This window comes from Adiantum capillus-veneris, chromosome 1, assembly GCF_014529385.1.
Source record: "Adiantum capillus-veneris isolate H3 chromosome 1, ASM1452938v2, whole genome shotgun sequence".
Classification (NCBI taxonomy): domain Eukaryota; kingdom Viridiplantae; phylum Streptophyta; class Polypodiopsida; order Polypodiales; family Pteridaceae; genus Adiantum; species Adiantum capillus-veneris.
Genome location: NC_140931.1, coordinates 107724502 through 107745622, shown reverse-complemented (window position 1 = coordinate 107745622; position 21121 = coordinate 107724502). Strand labels below are relative to the sequence as shown.

General features: G+C 40.0%; 1 protein-coding gene across 1 annotated transcript; it reads left to right on the top strand.

The window, feature by feature from the left end:
* The first annotated feature begins 11777 nt into the window (after nt 1-11777).
* On the top strand, nt 11778-12200 carry LOC147465328 (uncharacterized). The gene has a single exon (XM_086511553.1). The coding sequence runs from the start codon at nt 11778-11780 to the stop codon at nt 12198-12200; it is 423 nt and encodes a 140-aa protein (XP_086367679.1).
* Nucleotides 12201-21121: the final 8921 nt, after the last annotated feature.

The following is a 21121-nucleotide window of genomic DNA, read 5'->3' as shown; positions in this document are numbered from 1 at the left end:
GATTGCTTAGCCTTTCAAGCTTTAACTTCAACTCTTGCATTACTTTAACAATATCATCTAATATGGATGTCACTCTTTGGAACCACAATAATAAGATGTATGGAACTCTTGGGAAATCTTGAGTCTTGAGTGGGTTGACTATCACCTTGTCTCTTTGTCATTGTTTCTTAGCTAGCGGTGAAATTGCATCTTCAACCTCATTCCAATTGGTCTTTAAGCCCTATTCAATATCCTTGTCCTCAAGTAGTAACTCCAACTTCTCTTTAATTTCTCTCCAATAGCCTACAAAAAGATATCTGTTTTCTGTGATTTTAGGGTAGCCTTCTTAATCCTTGATAGTTGATCATATCGCCTTCCTTATAAGCTGGATAGGCAAACGTCCGTCTTTTGGTGTAACTACTCACTCTAAACATGTTCTCTTTGTCACCCTTCTATAGACCTCCATGAAATACTCTTCATTCAAAGTTAATTTTAATGCTTCCCAATTTCCTCTATGCTCATTTCTAATTCCCTTACATGTTCTTTGATCTTATGAACCACAAATAGCTCAAAATTTTCATCGTCTTTGCTTGAAGCACTCAATGCAACTCAATCTCCTTTATGTAACCACAACAATACTTTTTTATATATTTATCATAAAATTGGTCCATTTTTGAAACCACTAATTGAATCTTTTTGGTTGAAGAAATTTTGTTTCTTTCAATAGCTTGTTGTTGCTACATAAAAATAGAAAAGGCTTGAAACATTTGCATCATGACTAAATAAAACCACACCCCTTGTTGCTCTTGTTGCTCCATAGGCTTTAAAGATATGATTTGAGACCTTCAAAGAAGCTTTTGAGCACTTACCATAGCCTACTTCATGTGGGGCTCATCAAATTTGTATCAAGAAGTGTGGAGTGCAGCTAGGAAAGCGTCGGGCCTTTGACTGTGAGGGTTTGCAAAAAAATTAAGCGAGTCACACAAGATTTGAAGCAAAAGAAAAACTGAAAAATACCAAAACTTCATCCATGAAAGCTTCACTTTAAAGAATATCCAAGATCAAGTCAAACGCCTTGCTCCCAATTTCACAGATATAGTGCTGTTTCTCCCTCGTAAAAGCCCTAAATTAACGCTTCAATTCTTCATCGTGGCCATTTCATGGAAGAATGAGAACTTTTTTAGACAAGAAAAAGTGATTATTTGAATTGGGGAAACCCTAATTGATGGCCTCATAGCCTTGAACATGCAGTGGAAATAGCACGGGACTGCACTAGTACCTTGCCTTGGAACTGAAGTGTCTCTTTTGTTAGATATCAAAAGAGATCATTCTTGGCTCTATAAACTCACTATTAGTTGGAGAAAGGAAGAAACTATTGTTAATGTCGAATTTTGAGCCTTTATTGCTAATTGTGGCCTATTTTTTACCATTAACCCTTTTTAGCCTAAAAATATCATTTTTTGTCCGTAAAATGTTCAAACAAGTTAGGAAAAGTCCCTACATTGGTGGAAAAATCTTGTTGGACTCAAATTTCATGCTGAACCTCATTTTTCCACTTAGAAAGCACTTTGGATACATCTTTTATGGCCATGCACAAAAAATGCTATTTTTTATCGAGATCGTCCGCATGGAACTTTCTAGGCAAAATGAGCGTGCCACTTCAAAACTTTTGATTTTGCACACGTGGATGACCAAGGGTCATGATAGCAATGACGTGCTACAGGTGAACACCAATGTCAATTGTTGGATAACATTTGCACCCATGTGACCACCACACCCATCCTACTTTAAGTAGTTTCTTGACGTTTGTTCAATATGTTGGGAGAGAGAAGGCATGCCTATTGGGATAATGTAAACAATAGCCTCCTATATAGTCTAATTTGTTTTCTATCTTGAACCATTTTTCATAAAAATCTCATGTGTGTGTGTGTGTGTGTGTGTGTCTATACCCAACATAGACATACATACACATGAACTCACTCATCTCCTTGGATTTCATTGTAAGTTCTCATAACCTTTTAATCTTTGACGTAATAGATACTAAACACCACTTTTACTCTAAAACAACCTTCTTTGTTATATCTTGTAGGTAGGTTCTTCAAATCCATGCTTATTGGACGTAGTCTCATCATAATGTATATTTTTAGCATTGTTTAGTCCAAGCTAGATGAAAATACTTCCAAATTTGTACAACATATACTAAGCAAGTGTGTTTATTATACATCTTTCAAATGTAGAAGTCATGTTTTTTTTGGTTAAACATATCTCTAAGCCGTCGTGGTACAAGGTGACCTCTTAGTATGTTAGTTGAGTGGTGGTCTTTGTGACAATGGCTCAAGCTGCTGGCATAACATGATTCACTTCTGGCAGCACAAAGCTCTCCTCAAGCAATTTCATTGTATAATTCAATGTAGCTCCCACCACAACAACCAGTATGTTAACATGGAGAGATCCTTAGCAAGGAAATAAAAAAGATTTCCCTGAGCAAGACATTCTTTCTTAATAAGGAACACCCCCACCAGAGATAGTTTTATGTAATAGGTTGCCATGAGTACTATATCATGGAATGGATGTTGGAACTAGGGTTGCAAGGAACCACACACAGCTTGGAGAAGACGAAGGAAGCTCACGGCACACAATAGAGAGTGTGTTACTTAGTGTTCAATGGAAAGATGGATACCCCTAGAGTGATGCGCGCAAATACAATGCACGGGAGAAAAAACCTCTTAAAGAGGAAAACAGTGCCCCAGCGGTCCTAGTGTGTTCACACACATCACTACCACATGTATATGGTAACAAATCCCCCCTGGAGTGATGCGGTGAACGAGAGATGACACATGAGTAAAGGGAAGTACCATGTCCTGAGGACATGATCAGTCCACAAAAGGGAATAAGCCCAAAGCTTTGCGGAAATTTTCAAGCTTCTCACAAGACAATGACTTTGTGAAAAGATCTGCAAGGTTGTCCTGTGTTGGCACATAAGCCAAGCTGATCTCTCCTGCTGAGAGCCTCTCCGTGACATAGTGGTAAGCTCCTCAATGTGCTTTGTGCGAGCATGAAAAACTGGGTTCCTCGCAACTGCCAATGGGCTCTGACTGCCAGTGTAGATAGTGTTGGCAGTGTCATGTCCAACACCCAAATCAGCCATAAGGTGTTTGATCCATACACACTCAATCATAGTTGTGAAGACTGCCTTCTACTCAGCCTCACAACTAGAAGTGGCAACATTAGGTTGCTTCTTGCTCAACCATGATATACATGAGCTGCCAAGCACGAAACAAAAACCACTTGTGGACACTCTTGTGTCAAAACAACCGGCCCCGAGAAAGCATGTAATTCTGGCGGCAATGATCCCCCCTTGGGATAAAACAAGCCAAGATGTAAAGTGCCACTAAGGTAGCATAAAATCCTCTTGACAACCTACCAATGCTTAGACCATGGGCTATGCATAAATCTGCTGACATGTGAGACTGCAAACTCAATATCTGGCCTCGTGCTGCATACATAAATATCAATGCGGGTCTCATCTTCTCGTGGTGACATCAGAAGGATCACCAACATCATGTAGACTCAAATTCAAATCTATTTCCTATGGGAATGGCAATAGGTTTTCAATCCTCAAGTCCAAACTTACATAGTAATGTCTACGTAACTTTTCTGACACAAGGCAATACCACCATCACACTGCTTAAACTATATACGTAAGTAATGATGCAATAACCCCAAATCATTCATTTTGAAAGTAGCATTCAAATCAGCCTTAAATTCAGCAATATGTCCCCTCATTTGATCCAGTGATCAACAAATCATCGACATAAAGAACCACAATGAGAAGTACATCACCTTCATGCTTTCTGTTGGACTGTTACAAAATCCTTCTTTGGCCAAATGAGTGTCAGCTTTCTCATACCAAGCACGAGAAGATTGCTTCAACCCATACAAAGCCTTCTTACATCTACACGTTTTGTCCTCTTGTCCTTTCTTGACAAAACCACGAGGCTGCGTTACATAAACTTCCTCAAATATGTCACCATTCAAGAAAGCAGTGACAATTTCTGATTGATGTACATCCCAACCAAAATGAGTTGCCAATACACATACAAAACTCACCTTAGTCATATGACAAGTGGGAGAAAAAGTCTCTTCATAATATATGCCTTTTTTCTGTGCATAACCCTTTGCAACAAGACGAGCCTTATGGCAATCAATCTCACCATCGGGCTTGCGTTTCAGCTTGTAAATCGACTTCGTACCAACGGCCTTTTTTCCAGGAGGCAAATCACATAAAGTCCATTTGTTATTTTCTATAAGTGCACCATATTTTGATTGTATGGCAGCCATCCATTTTTTTGAATTCTATGCTCCATCAGAAGACAGAGGTTCCTCAACATCATGTAAGCTAGACATAGCCAAAGCATAACAATGTGATGCGTAAGATGCATGGAGAGATCCTAAATGAGTACGACTAGACAAAGGTGCATCCAATTTATTGTCACGCCATTTTGGCATACCTCTAGCTTGCTCATTTTTTTCAGCCCTTTCCTCATCAAGTACATCATGTACATCTGCATCAGTAATAGCCTGATCTGTAACATTTACTGAAACACCCATATGTTGTACATTTGCCTCATTGGAATTTACATTCGATCTTCCACCATTGAAAAGAGGCAAAATGTGTGTCATAAATGTCCTGTGAGCTTCCATTACTGTCTCTACTACATGATAGCAAGGGCTGAACAGAATGTTCCACAGACACTACATCTCGTGAAACCAGAATATGCTTTGTTTCCTGTAACCTTTGCTTTCAGCACTATAACCAACAGAAATACATTTGACAAGCTTATCATCCAATTTTCTACGCTATCTTCTGGCATTAAAGCATATGCCAAACAACCAAAAACACGCATGTGGTCAATAGAAGGCTTTCTATCATGCCATGCTTCATATGGATTTGTAGACGAAAAGCTTTCGTAGGAAACTTGTTTAGTACATAAGTGGCACACATGATGGTCTCAAGAAAAAAAGAATAAGGTAAAGCTTGACTTTTGACCATACATCATGCCATTTTCGTAAGTGACCTATTTTTTCTCTCAGCAACACCATTTTGCTGAGGTGTATAAGTCACTGTACATTGGTTTTTTATCCCACGACTGGCCAGAAATGCAATAAATTCATGACATATACTCCCCCCCTCGATTGGAATGGAGGGTGCCCATAGTACATTTCGACACATTTTGAGCCATAGCCAGAAATTGTTTGAAGCACATAAAAACTTCGGATTTTTCTTTAAGCGGAAATACCCATGCATGCCTGGAGTAATCATCAATGAAAGTCACTAAGTAAAGGTAATTGACCAAGGACGGAGTTTGCATGGGCCCACAAACATCACTATGCACAAGCTGCAATCTGCATGTGGCACGAATCCAACTATCCTCTGGAAACTTCGAACATTGCATCTTACCCAAAATACATCCTTCACAAACATGTTTGACAGGTGCTTCAAGAGGCGGCAAAGAAGCAACCATATTAGATTTTTGCAAATGTAGCAAACTGACAAAATTTAGATGACCAAAACGTGCATGCCAAAGTTTTGCATCTGAAATACCCTTGAATCTGCAACTGCATTTGCAAAATTTTTTCCACACTTGTCATACAAAGTGAACTTATACAGCCCACGGCACAAAAGCCCAGATGCAACAATTTCATCCACCTAAACTGTGATCATGAACTGTACATCTGCATCCACAAATGTGACTACAAGTACAAGTCTAGCCAGTGCTATTGACGCAGACAAAATATTCTTCTTGATCCCAGGTACATAAAGTGCATCAACAAGTGTGAAAGAAGTGCCATTTGCAATAGTAAGCACAATCTTTCCAACTCCGTGAACCGGATAAGATGCATTGTTGGCACAAGTGACTAAATTCCCACGAGGGATAGACTCGAGAGAGGTGAACAATTAATGTGCTTTGTAGCACCACTGTGGAAATAACACACATGTGAATCTGTAGCAACTGACATGCATGAATCATGGATAACAGTATTGTAAGTGCACTCTGCACTAAAAGACCATTCTGCATCAACATCAGCATCACAATCTCCTTTCATAGAAGACTCAACAATGGCTGCATTTGTAGTGGAACCACCCTCTTTGGCCTTCAACTTAGAACACCGCTTGATTATGTGATCATTAGCTTTACAATAATGGCAACGCATCTTCTTTTTTCCATTATCGCCAAAATTTCTGGAGGAATTGTTGCCAGCAGAAGCATTAGGAACATAATTTCTGCCACTCGCAGGAGAACCATAAGAAGTGGATACATTGTTGTTACCACCCTTTCTTTGGGAAGCAATAAAAGCCTGTTCAACTGCATGCTGCCTAGTCTTGTTTTTTCTGGAAAGTGACTCTTGCAACAACAATGTGCATAATGTATCAAACTTGACAACTTCAAGATTTCCTTGGGTCATAAGTCTCCAAGTACTAGCAAAATTTTGCTAAAAATCTGGTAAGGCATCAAGAACAGTCTACACAAGGGAACTGTCTGAAATGACTTCACCTGCAGAAATAAGTTGCTCATTGATATCCTTGACACTAGCAAGGAAAGTTTCCATATCATCTTCCTCATGCATCATCTTCGACTCCAACTCTTTACGCAACAAAGCAATTTCAGCCTCATTGCGACTTGCATAAAGACGAGCCAAAATATCCCAAGCCTATTTTGTAGATTTTGCCGAACAAATGTGAGGAACAATGGTGCGCTTCACAGACAATGAGCATGCACATCCTTTACATCTCAACAAGATTGTTCTATCATAGGCAAAACAACTTTGAGCGCAGCAATTCTTGTAGCAAGACCTACAACATCCTCCACATCGCCTGCATCCTCAGAACCAGGATGTACATCAATGCCCTGCACAATATTCTAGACGCCCTTTGATACAAGAGAATGCTGCATCATATAAGTCCACATAGGGTAATTGTCCCCATCCAATCCGTCCTCAGTAGCAAACATCTTCAACACATTTGTGTTGTTATCAGCCATGGTAAATGCTGCACCTGATGTGAAAACTCCTCGAAAAGAGAAGAATGTAGCCTGAACAACACGTGCTATATAGCACAAACGGTAGAAGACTGTAAGGCACCTATTATGCAGAAAAGGACAATGAAGTTTTTTTTGCACAAAATGACAAAATAGCCTATGTAGTACTGCCTATAGTGGAAACAGAGGCCAAAATGAGCCAAAGCTTGCCAAAGCTCACTAAAATCAGAGAAAATGAGCAGGTGTGTGTTGGAGATGCTGGCGACTAAGCCCGGGAGGACGCAACCTTCTCTGGTACCAATTGTTGGAATTAGGGTTGCAAGAAAACGCACTCAGCTTGGAGAAGATGAAGGAAGCTCAAGGCACACAATAGAGAGTGTGTTACTTAGTGTGCATGGAAAGATGGATACCCCTAGAGTGATGGGCGTAATACAATCCACGGGGGGGAAAACCTCCTAAAGAGGGAAAAAATACCTCGACGGTCCTAGTGTGTTCACACACATCACTACCACATGTATATGGTAACAATGGATGCAATAACTATAACTACACTTCCCCTTGTATACTTTTCATGACCATATCTTGATCAAGATTGAAAAGAAGCAATTTGGACTCTATTGTTTTTCAAGAGCACCCTATCTCTACCATATTTTGAGTTTGTCACTAACTCAAATTAGATTTGTAACATTTTAAGTGTAAATTGCTTCTTGTTTTTACTATTTTGTACGTAAAAAGGTATAATAGAGTAGAGCCCAATATCCAAATGATATCTAAGGAATAAACCCTGGTAGGATTCCCACCATGCACATGAAGTTTAGAGTGGTATAGTTGCAAAAAAAAAAAAACCAAAAACAGGATTCGTTTTTCCACACAGTTTAGGTTCAAAAATGTTGTGCAAAAGTTGCTTAATGGTGAGACCAATATTCCAGAAAAAATGTCTGTTTTTTTCCAACTCATAAGGCAACTTCGTGGATATATAGCACCTAGAAATTCATTTTCATACTCTTCAAATAATTAAAGTAAAATGGTTACTTAACAGGACACAAAAGTGTTTAAGGACATAAAAGTGTCATGTTACCAGTCTAGTGTTTATTGGGTTTGTTTTATAGTATGCCTAATTAAAGTGTATTATACGTACCTCATGAAAGTGATAAAGCAAACAATCAATGCAGCAAGCTCTCCACAAGGAACTAGCTATCCCATAATTGGCATATCGACACCACTTGATGCTCTATACTTGGGGGATTCACTAATGGTACTAGGGAGACATCACCTACGTGCACCAAAATTACCCTTTTAACCCCTATATACGGAACTCTCCTTAGTGTAATTTTATATTTATTGCCTTAGAAAACCCCCTATTATACGCGCACTTGCTACCATATGATGACCATAAATGAATACCTTGGGTTTCTACCACTACTTTTTGCATTGTCAAAGCTACTAGGAGCATCATTTTGTATACTTTCTTCACCATATGGTGCATGGATAGCCACTTATGGTTGATTTAAAAGAGGTGGCATAACACCTTGAAACAAAACCTTCCTTGGGATTCTTGTGCACTTTCTTCTCATTAACCATCAAATTGCATGAGGAGTAGCAAATTCTCTCCTTATCCCATGTTTATCATTATCATAAAAATGTTTACAGGCATCCAATCTTCCCAACATGTATGATCATCTCTCTTTTATGTATATAGATAACCAACAAGCTATTTTTATAGCTCTATGCAGCAAAACACTTAAATATTTTCCATATTCTAATAAATACTTAATTTCTATGATAGCTATATGCAACAAAACACTTTATTTTTTCATATTCTAATGCATACTTAATTTCTATGATCGTTTATAATCATAAATAATATCTTTATTCACTGAGAATTTACAAGTCTTAAAGAGTCCAAACACACTTGCAATCTCAGGACATTAATAATAAACACCGATATAATTAAGTTGAAGTAGGCATGACTTATGTTTGATCTTCATAATGGCCATAGACATGATTGATGAAGACCGAAGAACGTAGCCCATGCTTTGATCCACTAATACAAATGGAGGTGAAACGTGCCTAACAAATCAACAAAATAGCAAATCAGTAGATCAACATACCCGATGAATCACACATGCACACAACCAAGAGTGGTACACAATCTAAGAGAGAAATATAACAAAAGAGAGCAGAAGAGAACGTGGGTGCGCACCTCCTAAAGTGAAGGTGCTGCATAGGCACAAAGAGGTGAAAGGTGAAGAGAGGAGATGAGAAAAATACATAGCACTGGGTGCAATCTTCCCCCATGCAAAAGTGAGCATTTGTCTCTTTCACCTATTTATTTATAGATTTCTCAATGCTCAAAATGATTACAAACACTCTAAGCGAACAACATAAAATGACCATTGCTCATAACGAGCTCAAATTCCCAATATATAAACTTGCTATCCCTTCACATAGTCCATAAACCACCTATCCAATGTAATAAATTAATGTTTATCAATGTCCATTACAATCAATGCAACCAGCTCTACATGAGGAACTAGCTATCCCATTGGCATCTCAACACCACTTGATGCTCTATCCTCGGTGGGGGATTCACTAATGGTACTAAGGAGACATCACTTACATGCACCAAAACTACCTTTTTTACCCCTATGTGCTCTATATTTCTTGCCTTAGCAAAATCCCCTACTGTACATGTACTTCCTACCACACAATAGCCATAAATGAATACCTTAGGATTCTACCACTATCATTTTTCATAGCCAGTGCTACTAGGAGCATTGTTATGTATTCTTTCTTCACCATGTGGTGCATGGATAGCCTCTTATGTTTGATCGGAAGGAGGTGGCATGACATCTTGAAGAATAATCTTCCTTGCCTCAACATCTTAGGTAGGATTCTTGTGCAGTTTCTCCTCATTACCTATCAAGTGTATAAGGAGGAGTAAGCTCTCTCCTTATGCCATGTGTATCACAAAAAAGGTTGAAGTCATTGGAGATATACTCTCCATCAAATTATCAGTTCGTATGCACTTAACCATCATGTCTCACCAATGTTGTGCGAATGACATCCATCTCTCTAAGGCATCATCCTTTAATTTTTCTTTAAAGGATATGTCCAAACCTTACAATTTGCATCATCTGCAAAAGTGGTAAAACATGCATCACCAAGTGGCAACAAGCACTCAGACTACCAACACAAAGATAAAACAAATCTAGAGAAAAAATTAAGAGGAGGGACAAAAATTGTAGGGGTCCAATATGAGAAGAGAGGAGATGCGTGGGTAGCCAGAGTTTGAGGAAGATGACGAGAACTCTCCCATTTGAGAACAGACCCTGGTCCGTGAGCAAGCAGAGGGTGAGGCGCCTTTGAGGAAGGGATTCTATCTTGTGAGCAAGAGCGACAGGGGTGGTCTTGTTGTACTGTAAATGTCTATGATGACAAGGCCTTGTGCATGAGGTGCTCTTATCCCAAGGTAGTCACCAAGGTTTACCAGATGGTGTCACGTAAGTGTACAGTGGGAGGTTTTTATAAGGTAGAAAATCTACATTTTATAGAGGGTCCCATATATAGGGGTAAAAAATTAGGTACACGTAGGTGACACCTCCCTAGTACTAATATTGAATTCCTTTCGGCTCTTGTGCTAGTTTGATTTGCTCGCTTTGAAATCACATAGCTAGCATATTGTAGCTAAGGTTGAAGGGTGTCGATTGTTATGTTTTGAAGGGAGAGGGTATAAATATGTGGAGCATTTTAATGTGCTACTCTTAATACAAGTCTAGAAGGTCAGAAGGTGGGCGAAAGGAAAGTCGTTAACACCAAAAGCACGTGTGCATTGTGATGGTTGTTGCCAGGTCCAAGTCAAAACAGGCGAAGAAGTCGCGGATGGATAAAGGATATAAGATACCTCCCACACAGGAGGGGGTAATTTGTTAGATCAAGGATTCTAACCACAGCATGTGGTGGTCACACGTAAAGAGTGAGGTAATTGTTATTTTGGAAGGGGGTGGGTAGAGCAAGTGCACCTCAAAGAGGTGTAGTTGGCTCATCCCACTTCTTTAAGAATTTATGAATCTTTTTGGGAGTCTCTAAAAATGCATAGTAAAATGTGAGCTTCTTCTTGTTTTTCCAACTCCATGTGGTTGACTCTCTTTCCCATGTGTAGCTTTCATTTCCCTCAAACTAATTTTTTATTCTTCAACTTTAAAGCCTTGTCTTTTCTTTCCAATTTTAAATCTTTTCAAGAAGATTTGGCTTGCATCATTTTGAACGTCCTTGTCTTTCCTTCCTTTTGTTTGAGTGAAAAACTCTACACACACATACACTTTCTCCCTCTCAAATTTTTTTATTGTGAAAACAATCCAAGGTGTGGTTGTGTCCACTTTTTAGAGGGAGAGGTAAGTCAAGTACCTTGGTGACTCCAAAGGGTAATTGAGGTTTTCTCTATTACAACTGACCCCCTCTAGTGTGGGGGCCCTCTAAAGAGTGGCGAACACCACCAACGACGTCAAATCTTCCCTTCTCTTCGATTCATCTTGTTCCCGCTCTCTCTCCCCGTGCGCGCGCACACACACACACAAACACACACAGCTGTACATATTTCTACTCACTGTAGGCGAAGCTAACAATAGCAATATTATTAAGGTGCTCATCTGTGTGCGGATATGGCGTCATGGAAGGGAGGCGCTCTAATAAGCACAACAGTCATGATAACGATGATGATGATGGTGCAAATGCCCGAGAGTACCCGACTGGAGCATCATGACAACGTCACTGGAATACTACGTGCACGTGGGCTTCGGGCTGCCTGACCTAGGCACCCTCATTACTCCTATCGACTCCTCCGGCTCCACTGGTACCTTCGGCCAAACGCAACTCTTTGCCTTCAACGTCACCGAGAGCGTCGACTCCTCCTCCCTCCTTCTAGGCTCCATGCGCGGCTACACTGTCCAGGCCAGCTCCACCGCCGACTTCCATGGCGTGGAAGTGGAGGTCCTCTCTTACGCTGACGGCTCCCTCAATGGTACCCTCAGCCTCCAAGGCCTTATCAATGCGGGCACTAACGAGATCGCCATTGTCGGTGGCACCGGCGACTTCCGTGGTGCTCGTGGCTATGGCATTATCACCTTCCTCAACTCCACTGCTACCGTGGCCCTCTACCAGCACCAGCTCTTCTTTCTCTAGCTAGAAGCTTAATATTAATGGCTTTGACGTTACTCATATTAGCCCTCCTCTTCAATTCCCACAAGCTCTAGCTTATTTCAATATCATGATACCATTCATTCCTCTATAGCTTCCCGGTGTATATTCTTGTGCTAAAAACAATATTTGCAAACCACACAATTGTGGTCAACTTTATATTTATATTTTTGCTGCAAGTCATGCTTCTTGTTGTAATGTCTGGAAATTTTAACCAAATGCTAGGTGGTTCATGCAAAGCTAATATATTTCCTACTCCAAAACAAAATTAATAGATGACACTTTAGCTCTAGGTGTGGTTGGCACACAATTTACAAAGCCTAATCAAAGAAAAACGTGCTATCAACAACAATTCCATCATATTGACGTTGCGCGCCCAAATGGATGAACTCCTCTCCACCGTATAATGTTTCCTTTCCTTTGGTTGCATTATAATTATCGTGCAGACAATGCATCTAACTACAAAGGTGCAGGGGCATGCAATCTAAAAAAGCATCCTGAGCTTACATGGGTTCAATGTACTGCCCACACTTTGAACTTTCTTCTCAAGGACTTTGAAAAAGTATCGTTAGTGAGCTCAAGTTCATCGAGAGCTTGCTTTTTAATTATTCTCACTTTAAAACGGCTTTGTGAAACAATCACAGATAGAAGATGGCATATTTGGATTGGCAGGTATCCTTGCTATGAGCCAATAGCCACCAACTGCGTTCAACTTGTGACTGTTGAGTATTCTGGAGAAATATGAAAGTTTTTGTCATTGTTATAGAGCCTTTCATGCATCTAGTACACTTGGTTGATAAAGATGCATTCATATTTGAACGGGTCTTTTGGTACATGCATGAGGTTGTTTGCAAGTTGAAGGAGAGCATGTCCTTTGCATCACGAGTGAAAAATATGATGGTCTCTTTTGCTGAGAAATGTTGGGATTAAATATGCACCTATTTACATGGGGCAGGCTTTGTGTGGGATCCAAAGTTTTAAATGCACAATCAATCTACTAACAATGAGTTGATCAATTTATTTAATAAAGTGTGTACACAATTATATAGTTATACAAATGGCAAGGTATCTTACACGCAAAAGATAGCTTACACCAATAGAGAAGGGATGTTTGGGGATCCATGACACATAGATGCAATCAAGACATTGAGTACAACTGTTTGGTGGAAGGAGTGGAGAAAGTGGAGCTATAGCGCATGGCTATTTAAGTCTTACCATTAGCCACCTCTAGTGAAAGCTATAAGTAACATTGGTCAACAAACCAATAGGGATAGCTACACGAGCTACAAAGCAAATCTTTTGATGTTTTTGGACCCACGAAGCAATTGCATGTGAAACCCACTATAATGATGAAATTGTGTGGGATCAAGAAGATATGGACCCAAACTATTTAGAGGTGGAGGAAGCGGATGATATGGTGCTTGTGATTGACTCTCTAGATGATGTAGAAGCACTCCATTTTTTCTCATGCCTAACAATTTTGTATATGATGATTCAACGACCATGACCATATTTGTAATGATTCCATAGCTATTTGTGGGTGATAAATACAACATATCTTTAATCAAGTAAAGCCCTTGGCTATCAGACATCTCTCTCTCTCTCTCTCTCTAAAATCAAGTAATTTTATTAATTTGGTTATAACAAAAGTGCGAGATTTTACAAAAAGGGTAGCTGCCTAAAGATGGGCTTTGCATGAGAAGATCTAGCTTAGATCTTGGGTGTAATCTCCCATGATTTATGATAGGCAAAACTCATATGTTTTCATGGACTCACTTGCCCTTGCTTCCAACATATCCTCTTCCAAGGGACCAAACTTTACCTCATATCTTGCTAGTGTCTATAGCTTCGATCCAACATTCTCAACTTCTAGTGTCTCACAATGAGCATGCAATGATTGTGAGTCTCTCCTTGGCTAGCTAGTTCTATACCTTCAGTAGCCAATTGCTCAAGGTTTGATGTCTCCTTGGGGAGATAGGTGAAGCCCTTCTTGCATGGAGGATCTCCTTCAATTTTCTCTTGAGCATGAGCTCGTTAGGCTAGGTGTCCCTTGCCAACTTCTCCTGTTCTAGGTTGATCATTCAAATCTACTTTGCAGTCCAAAACATAATAATAGTAGCATTGCTACACAAAGTAAATTGATATCTAGTTGTTGTTTGGGTTTTTTATGTACACTTGTAAGAATCTAGCGTGCATGTGTTGCACCAATATCTTGTGTTGTAGGTCAGATATCTTTAAAGGAGGGGATCCCTTTGTGATGCTAGTGGCTCTCAAAAGTGTGTGCCACGTAAAATGATTTGGTAAAAAGCAATTGCATTCCTTGTAGCTCAACAACTCTCCATCATGGTTTGACTCATCATGTCAATTTTTGGTGCTAGTTCATGGTTGAGATAGGGATCTTCATTTGCATTTGGATAATGCTGAAGTGGTATTCATTATGCTCAAGTGGCATGTCATCGTGTTCAAGTTATCTGTCATCGTACTGAGATACATTTTCCATCTATACATGGCAAGAAGCACATATTATCGACATAAAATGAAAATTCCTTGAAATATTTGAAAGTTTTCAAAAAATATTTAGAAACGGTTTTAAATTTGAACTTGAAATAATTTAAAGCTAGCGCATGAATTTTATTAAAGACTCAACTTGAAAAAGATTACACAATTCAAACAATGGCACAAAACTTTTGATTCATTAATCATTCAATCCTCATTTGCCGCAGGCCAAAGTAAGTTACAATATTGTAGCAAGCAATTTAGGCTCCATTCCGACACACACAATTAGGAAAAGTATGAACCCTCTAGGGGAGCAACAATTTTTGCACACCTTTGGCCAACCAAATTGGTTCAATGAATATTTTTCTTCTATTCTTACTCCTATATTGTACCTACTTCTACACAAGGTTATAGGAATCTTGAACCCATCAAATTATCTTCCTTATTAAGTATGGAGTGACCACAACTTGATTTATGGTCGGTAGCATCTTTCAAGAAAAAGATGGTAATAGACATCCAAAACGTTGGGATGCCTGATTTTGTTGCATCTCTTATGTGAAAATCCTCTTCCACCTAGAAAAGTGATGTGTCAATAACCCATGTGAAGAACCTCTTACAATCCATGTATAAAGCATAACCACTTTTGTTTATGTATATGCAACCACATATACGGTTCATGTGTCAAAAGGCTGCTTCCTTGTATATGCCTATATAGGGGCACATTATGCTCAATAAAAATTATCATTTGCAACTATAAACTGTTGTACTCTGTGTCCAATATCATAACCTAAGTTAAATCCATTCTAATGATGCTTATGCCATGAATGGCACACTAACTTATCCACCATAATCTAGCACAAAACTCACTGAAATATTCTACTAAATCTTTAAGGTATGTGGGCTTGAGTTAGTGTCTGCAGATTGCAAAGAGAATGGAAGACAAACTGAAGGTCCAAAATGATTGGAGCATGGATGGAACTATGCTATTATAGCTTTGTAGCTCTTACATTTTTTTAAACAATCCCCTCTGCAATGAATTTGCTTAGCTTTTGCAAATTTTGGACTTTGAATAACGGTTTTTCATTCTACAATAGCGGTCTTGTGTACACGATCTTGTGTACAACTTGTCTCAATATTCAACGCGTCACAATGAGACAAAAGTCCTTTTTTGGAAAAAGTGTCTTTTTAGAAAAAAGGCCATCATCATAAAAGGGGGGTCGATAACTCATTCTAACTTTTTACTTTTGCAACCCTTGAGTTCTTCCACTTTCTGTCGACACAACAATCTAGATATGATACCTCCACATCCTTTGCATCTACACCCACATCCACCCCTTTCTCACGCTTCCCCCTCTTCCTCAAGGACACCAATTGCAAGGGATCTTCCTCAAGGATCTTTGCACCTTCTTCACTCGTCTCCCTGACCTTGATGCGATATTTTCCCTCTACATGGACGCATTTGCGAGAGATTTCAGCATTCATGGAGGATCAAATCATTAAATATACCGTGACTATACCCCCAGATGCAGGGATCTAGGTGCCTTGCCATCTCTTTTGCTACATCCATAAAGGAGATCACCCATTCTCTAAGAAGGAGTTGAGACGGTTCCAAGGAATTGCCATTGATGCATGCCATTTCTTGGACGAGCACGCCCTAAGGGTGCAAGCACTGAAGAAGTGCAAGTTCGGGGTGGAGTAGCTATCTTGCTTAGCTACTTTCATCTTCCTTCATTGGGGAAAATTTGAACTCTCAAATGGGCCCTATAAGGACTTTGACTCTCTCTCTCTCTCTTGTCCAAAACGGCGCATGGTAAAATCTTTACAAATGAAATCAACACTTGTCGGACCCTTTGGATTTAGAATGTACTCATTGAAATCTATCCATTGATGTATAGAATACCATTAGATTTCTTATATTTTAGAAGATTTCATTTTCTGATGGCACAACTCCATCTTATAAATAGAAACTCTTTCCATATTTCACTTTCAATGGGGGAGACCATCACTTCTACAAATCAACTCCAAATTTGTCAGAGTTTGGGGATTTAGAACCTACTTTCCAAGATCTTTCCAATGATATGTTGGTTGATATAGTTTTGACAAAGCGTTTATAGACTTCATCGGGTTGTCCACTTTGGATAAGAGAGACAAAGTCAAACATCCTTATAGGGCCCCTGTGAGAGTCCAAATTTTCCCTAATGGTTAGTGAGGAACTTGATTTGGAGGAGGTGCAACTGCCACACGTGTAGGTTTGCTCCATCTCCAAAGATGACAAGGAGAAGCAGGGTCTCCCCATTAACCCTTTTGCCAAAGGCCACGAGCTTCAGGTTGAGTACCCTACGAGGCTTGAGGAAGTGGTTGAAAAACATATCATTTTGGCTACCACTAGTGTCACTCTACAGGATGCTCCATTGATAGATGGGGCAATCCCAAAAGTAGAGATCAACCACTTATCGCTACTACTGGTGGATGGGGAAGAGTTTCTCTTTTTGGCATACTTGGAGAAATAATTTGGCGTATGCATGGATGAGTGCCTGAGTCTACTATGCACCACTACCTAGTTCCTCCTAGACTCTATGTCAGATACCCTTGAAAGCAAGCTCCTACCACTCGGTGTTTGTCACTGACACTATTGCACTTGTGTGTGTGGAGGTCCTAGCAGTAGAGTAGCTGCATGTGGTAGAGAAAGATTTCTAGTCCATGCAAGTCAAGGTTGTGACTGTAAGCTAGGACGCCAATTCCAGTGAAAAACTCCACCTCTCATGAGCCAAAGTTTGTGGATGTTGTGAAGTCGTGCATCGACTTAGATGCCAAGGGAAAAAGAGAGGAGAAGGACAAGGAGCAAGAGATAATTTCTATCTTACTTTCAAAGTTGTTTGTTTTCACCTTAGCTGTCTTTTCCTTACCCTTCATTGGTTTATTGTAGGATGTCTTTGAGCTTGATGAGTTTATAACACGGGTAGGCAGCAAGCGGATGTCCTTCGGACCACATTCCTCCCTTGTTTATTACATAGGAAAAATTCCCCATGGTGATGTTTTCGTTGTACACAATGAGTTTACTCCCCAACGTAATTTCATGACGTTGTCTTTGAAAGCCTTGAGAAAAGTGTTGTACTTGAGAACCATTTCCCAAAATTCTCATCAAATCTTCCTAGTGCAAAGATCCTAGTATGCAATGCATTTGACACTGGCTTTTGTGGCAAAGTGCTTGCCGAGATAGGGATATACGCTTCTGTTGGCTCAATTGACTCTTGGTCAAGGATTTGTCTCATGCGCAAGAGAGACGTCAAAAAATGGCCAAGAAAATTATGGGCTCTTCAAGTAAATGATGTAACATCCTTGTTTCAAAGAACTAATGAAATATATGCATTTAACTTGTAAATTCTTCTCATTTACGTTTCAAATTAAATGTTTTTAAAAAACTTTAACTTGTGTTGTCAATTGGTAAGGGGTGTCTTTTTTACTATGCCAAACTACTCATTCTAACTGGTGCTTCACTTAAGGGGTAGGGAAAGAATGGATGCATGGCTTGGGGGGGTCACTTAATGATTATGTGACTATCACGTGAGTGCAACGGAAGGGGTTAATAAACTTCTTTTTTTCTTACATTTTCACTAGGGTACCAAAAAATGGAATTGGGAGAAAATTTTACAGATTGAAAAGGAAAAGGGTGGTTTTTGAATCATGTTACATTTATGGTTTTAGAATCTTCTTGTCATTCTGGTTATGATCACTACAAGAGGTTGTGTGCTCTTGTGATGCCCCGGTTTTTATAGCCCCCGGCGTTGCTATGAGCGTCGATACAGGGACGTCGCTATAAGCGTTGCTGCCAGTCGCTATAAACTTCATATATAGCGATGCCTATAGCGACGATGCAGAGCCATCTATAGCGATTCTTATAGCAACGCTGTAGAGCCTTATATAGCGACGTTCATAGTGACGCCCGAGAGGAAAACTTTTTGGTGGCAGGGCATTGAACCATATTGAATGTTTCATTAATTGATTCACTTCTGAAAAAAAAGTGCAAAGGTAAATATAGACCCAAAATAGTCACCCACAAGACAATATAACCATTAACTCCATCATCCATAGTACGTATTGTTTGTAAAATAAAGATACAAAATTGAAAAGCGTGAATTGATGAAAGTAAATCAATGACAATTGTACACATAGGCAAAATCACTTGATTGTTAAACTTTGCAAATGTAATAGTTACAAACCATTGTCATTATTTAAAAAATATACATGGTTTTCAAAAAGACGTATAAAAGTCGTCTCATGATACATAAGCTTTGACAAGAAGAAACTAATGCTATCTAGTTATGGCTAAACGGACGTCGTCTAATCAGACGTCTCATCGCGTCCAAGTGGTGTATCTGTCGGATTCTACAAAAAAAAAAAGATAGCTTTTTGTAAGTATAAACATATAGCGACGTTTATAAAACATTACAACAAATAGAAAACAATAAACCCTAATACTAACCATGCCGTCGCGAGAACTCATGATGTCTATAAGGGCATTTAAGCCCTTCCTGCCTGCGTACTCATGCTCGTACGTTGTGGGATCACGTCTTGTAAACGACCACTGTCAAAACATACAAAGAATCCATTATTTTAGAATTTAGAAACCCATAAACCCTAAACTATCAAACATAGAGAACAATGCAAAAACACTTACGAAATCCGCCTCAAATGATGCCCACCTGTCGCTCCCCAAGTGGTGCGAGCTCCCTGCCTCTACTCGCGCTTTGGCTGCCTCCTTTTATTGCTTCCACTTATCAGGATTCTCGCGCGCTGCTTTCTTCGCATTCTTCCAATCTTCTTTGGCCGGCCAATCGGGTCTGTTCCACCCATACTTGATTGATTTTTGCACTTTGGAACGCTTGTGCTTGCAGTATTCGCGCATTCGAACCTTCATCACGTCTTCATTGAAGCGGTCTTCCTGTGTTGGAACAGAAAACTCGGCATGAAGCATGCTGATGACTCTGTCTTTTAAATCATTCGGAACTTCACTTCACGTGTTTAGTATGTAGTGTCTAAACACCTGAGAGCAAAGACCGCGCATGCACGAAATCACCTTCTTGCATTTATCATCCAAGATAATGCCGCCGCTGAAGTCGACGGTGTAAGACAAGCCCTCTCGCCACTGACGCGTGAACCTAGGTGTCTCGGTAGGGGTCTCTAGCGGAGTTCCAACGGGGGTACGAACGTCAGGTGTCTCCTTTGGAGTCTGAACCCCGAAGCGAGGAGTGTCCACTGGAGTGACTCCTGGAGGAGTAGCTAGTGGTGTGTAGTTGCGAGGAATGGCAGTCAGCCACGCAAAACTTGGTGTCGATGGAGATGCCGTGAATGGTGTCGGGATGGGCAAAGAAGGGAAGGGAAAAGAGCCTCGTCGAACACGAGGCGGTGTCGAAGCATCAGTGGCGGCATCCCCACAACAACCGCCACCGCCACCACTAGAGCGCCGGCGCCTAGACGAGTGTGAAGATCGTCTCGTCGACAACGAAGCTTTGGAGCGTGCTGAATGCTCCGAAACAGAGGGAGATGCCAATGGAGTAGGAACTCACGACGGTGCACCAGAGCGATGACGCTCCACGTATCACTGTCTTTGCTGGGATGACAAAGAAGAAAGAAACTCCTCATCATCCATACCTGCATTAAACACACGATCATTTAAACTTAATATTGAATGAATGGAGTAGAAAACATGGACAAGTAGATAGAGATAGAGAGAGAGAGAGAGAGAGAGAGGAGGTGCTCGTCGTCTCTGCTTGTGAGAACATACCTAGAGCATACGTACCTGGAGTGGACGCAAAGACCATTAAATACAATGACGCAATGACACAAATACTTAGAGAGCCAGAGTTTTTACAAAACGGACCAAAATTATTCAAAATTGAGAATCGTAGAAGAACTTGAAGGTGCTTGTAGCTTTGGAATGTTCAAAGGCTAGCAACAACAGAAAGTGTTCTTCTTCTATTCAACTTGAGTGATGGAAGAGGCAAGTGCATAACTCAAAATTTTCAATCAAAAAAGAGAGAGAAAGAGAGAGCGCACACAATCAAATCTTGTAGTCGAAAAACCAGGTGGTGGAGGTGCATGTGGCCATGGATTGCCCAAGATGTGAGCGCAAAATCAAAAGAGCGTTATACAACATGGAAGGTACTTAGAGAGCCATAGTTTTTACAAAACGGAGCAAAATTGTTCAAAACGGAGAATCGTACAAGAACTTGAAGGTGCTTGTAGTTTTGAAATGTTCAAAGGCTAGCACAACAGAAAGCGTTCTTCTTCTATTCAACTTGAGTGATGGAAGAGGCAGGTTTTAACTCAGAATTTTCAATCGAAAGAGAGAGAGAGAGAGAGAGAGAGCCAGAGTTTTTACAAAACGGAGCAAAATTGTTCAAATACAA

Excerpts from the sequence above, each read along its gene's own strand:
- LOC147465328 (XM_086511553.1), top strand. The coding sequence starts at position 11,778 with ATGACAACGTCACTGGAATACTACGTGCACGTGGGCTTCGGGCTGCCT.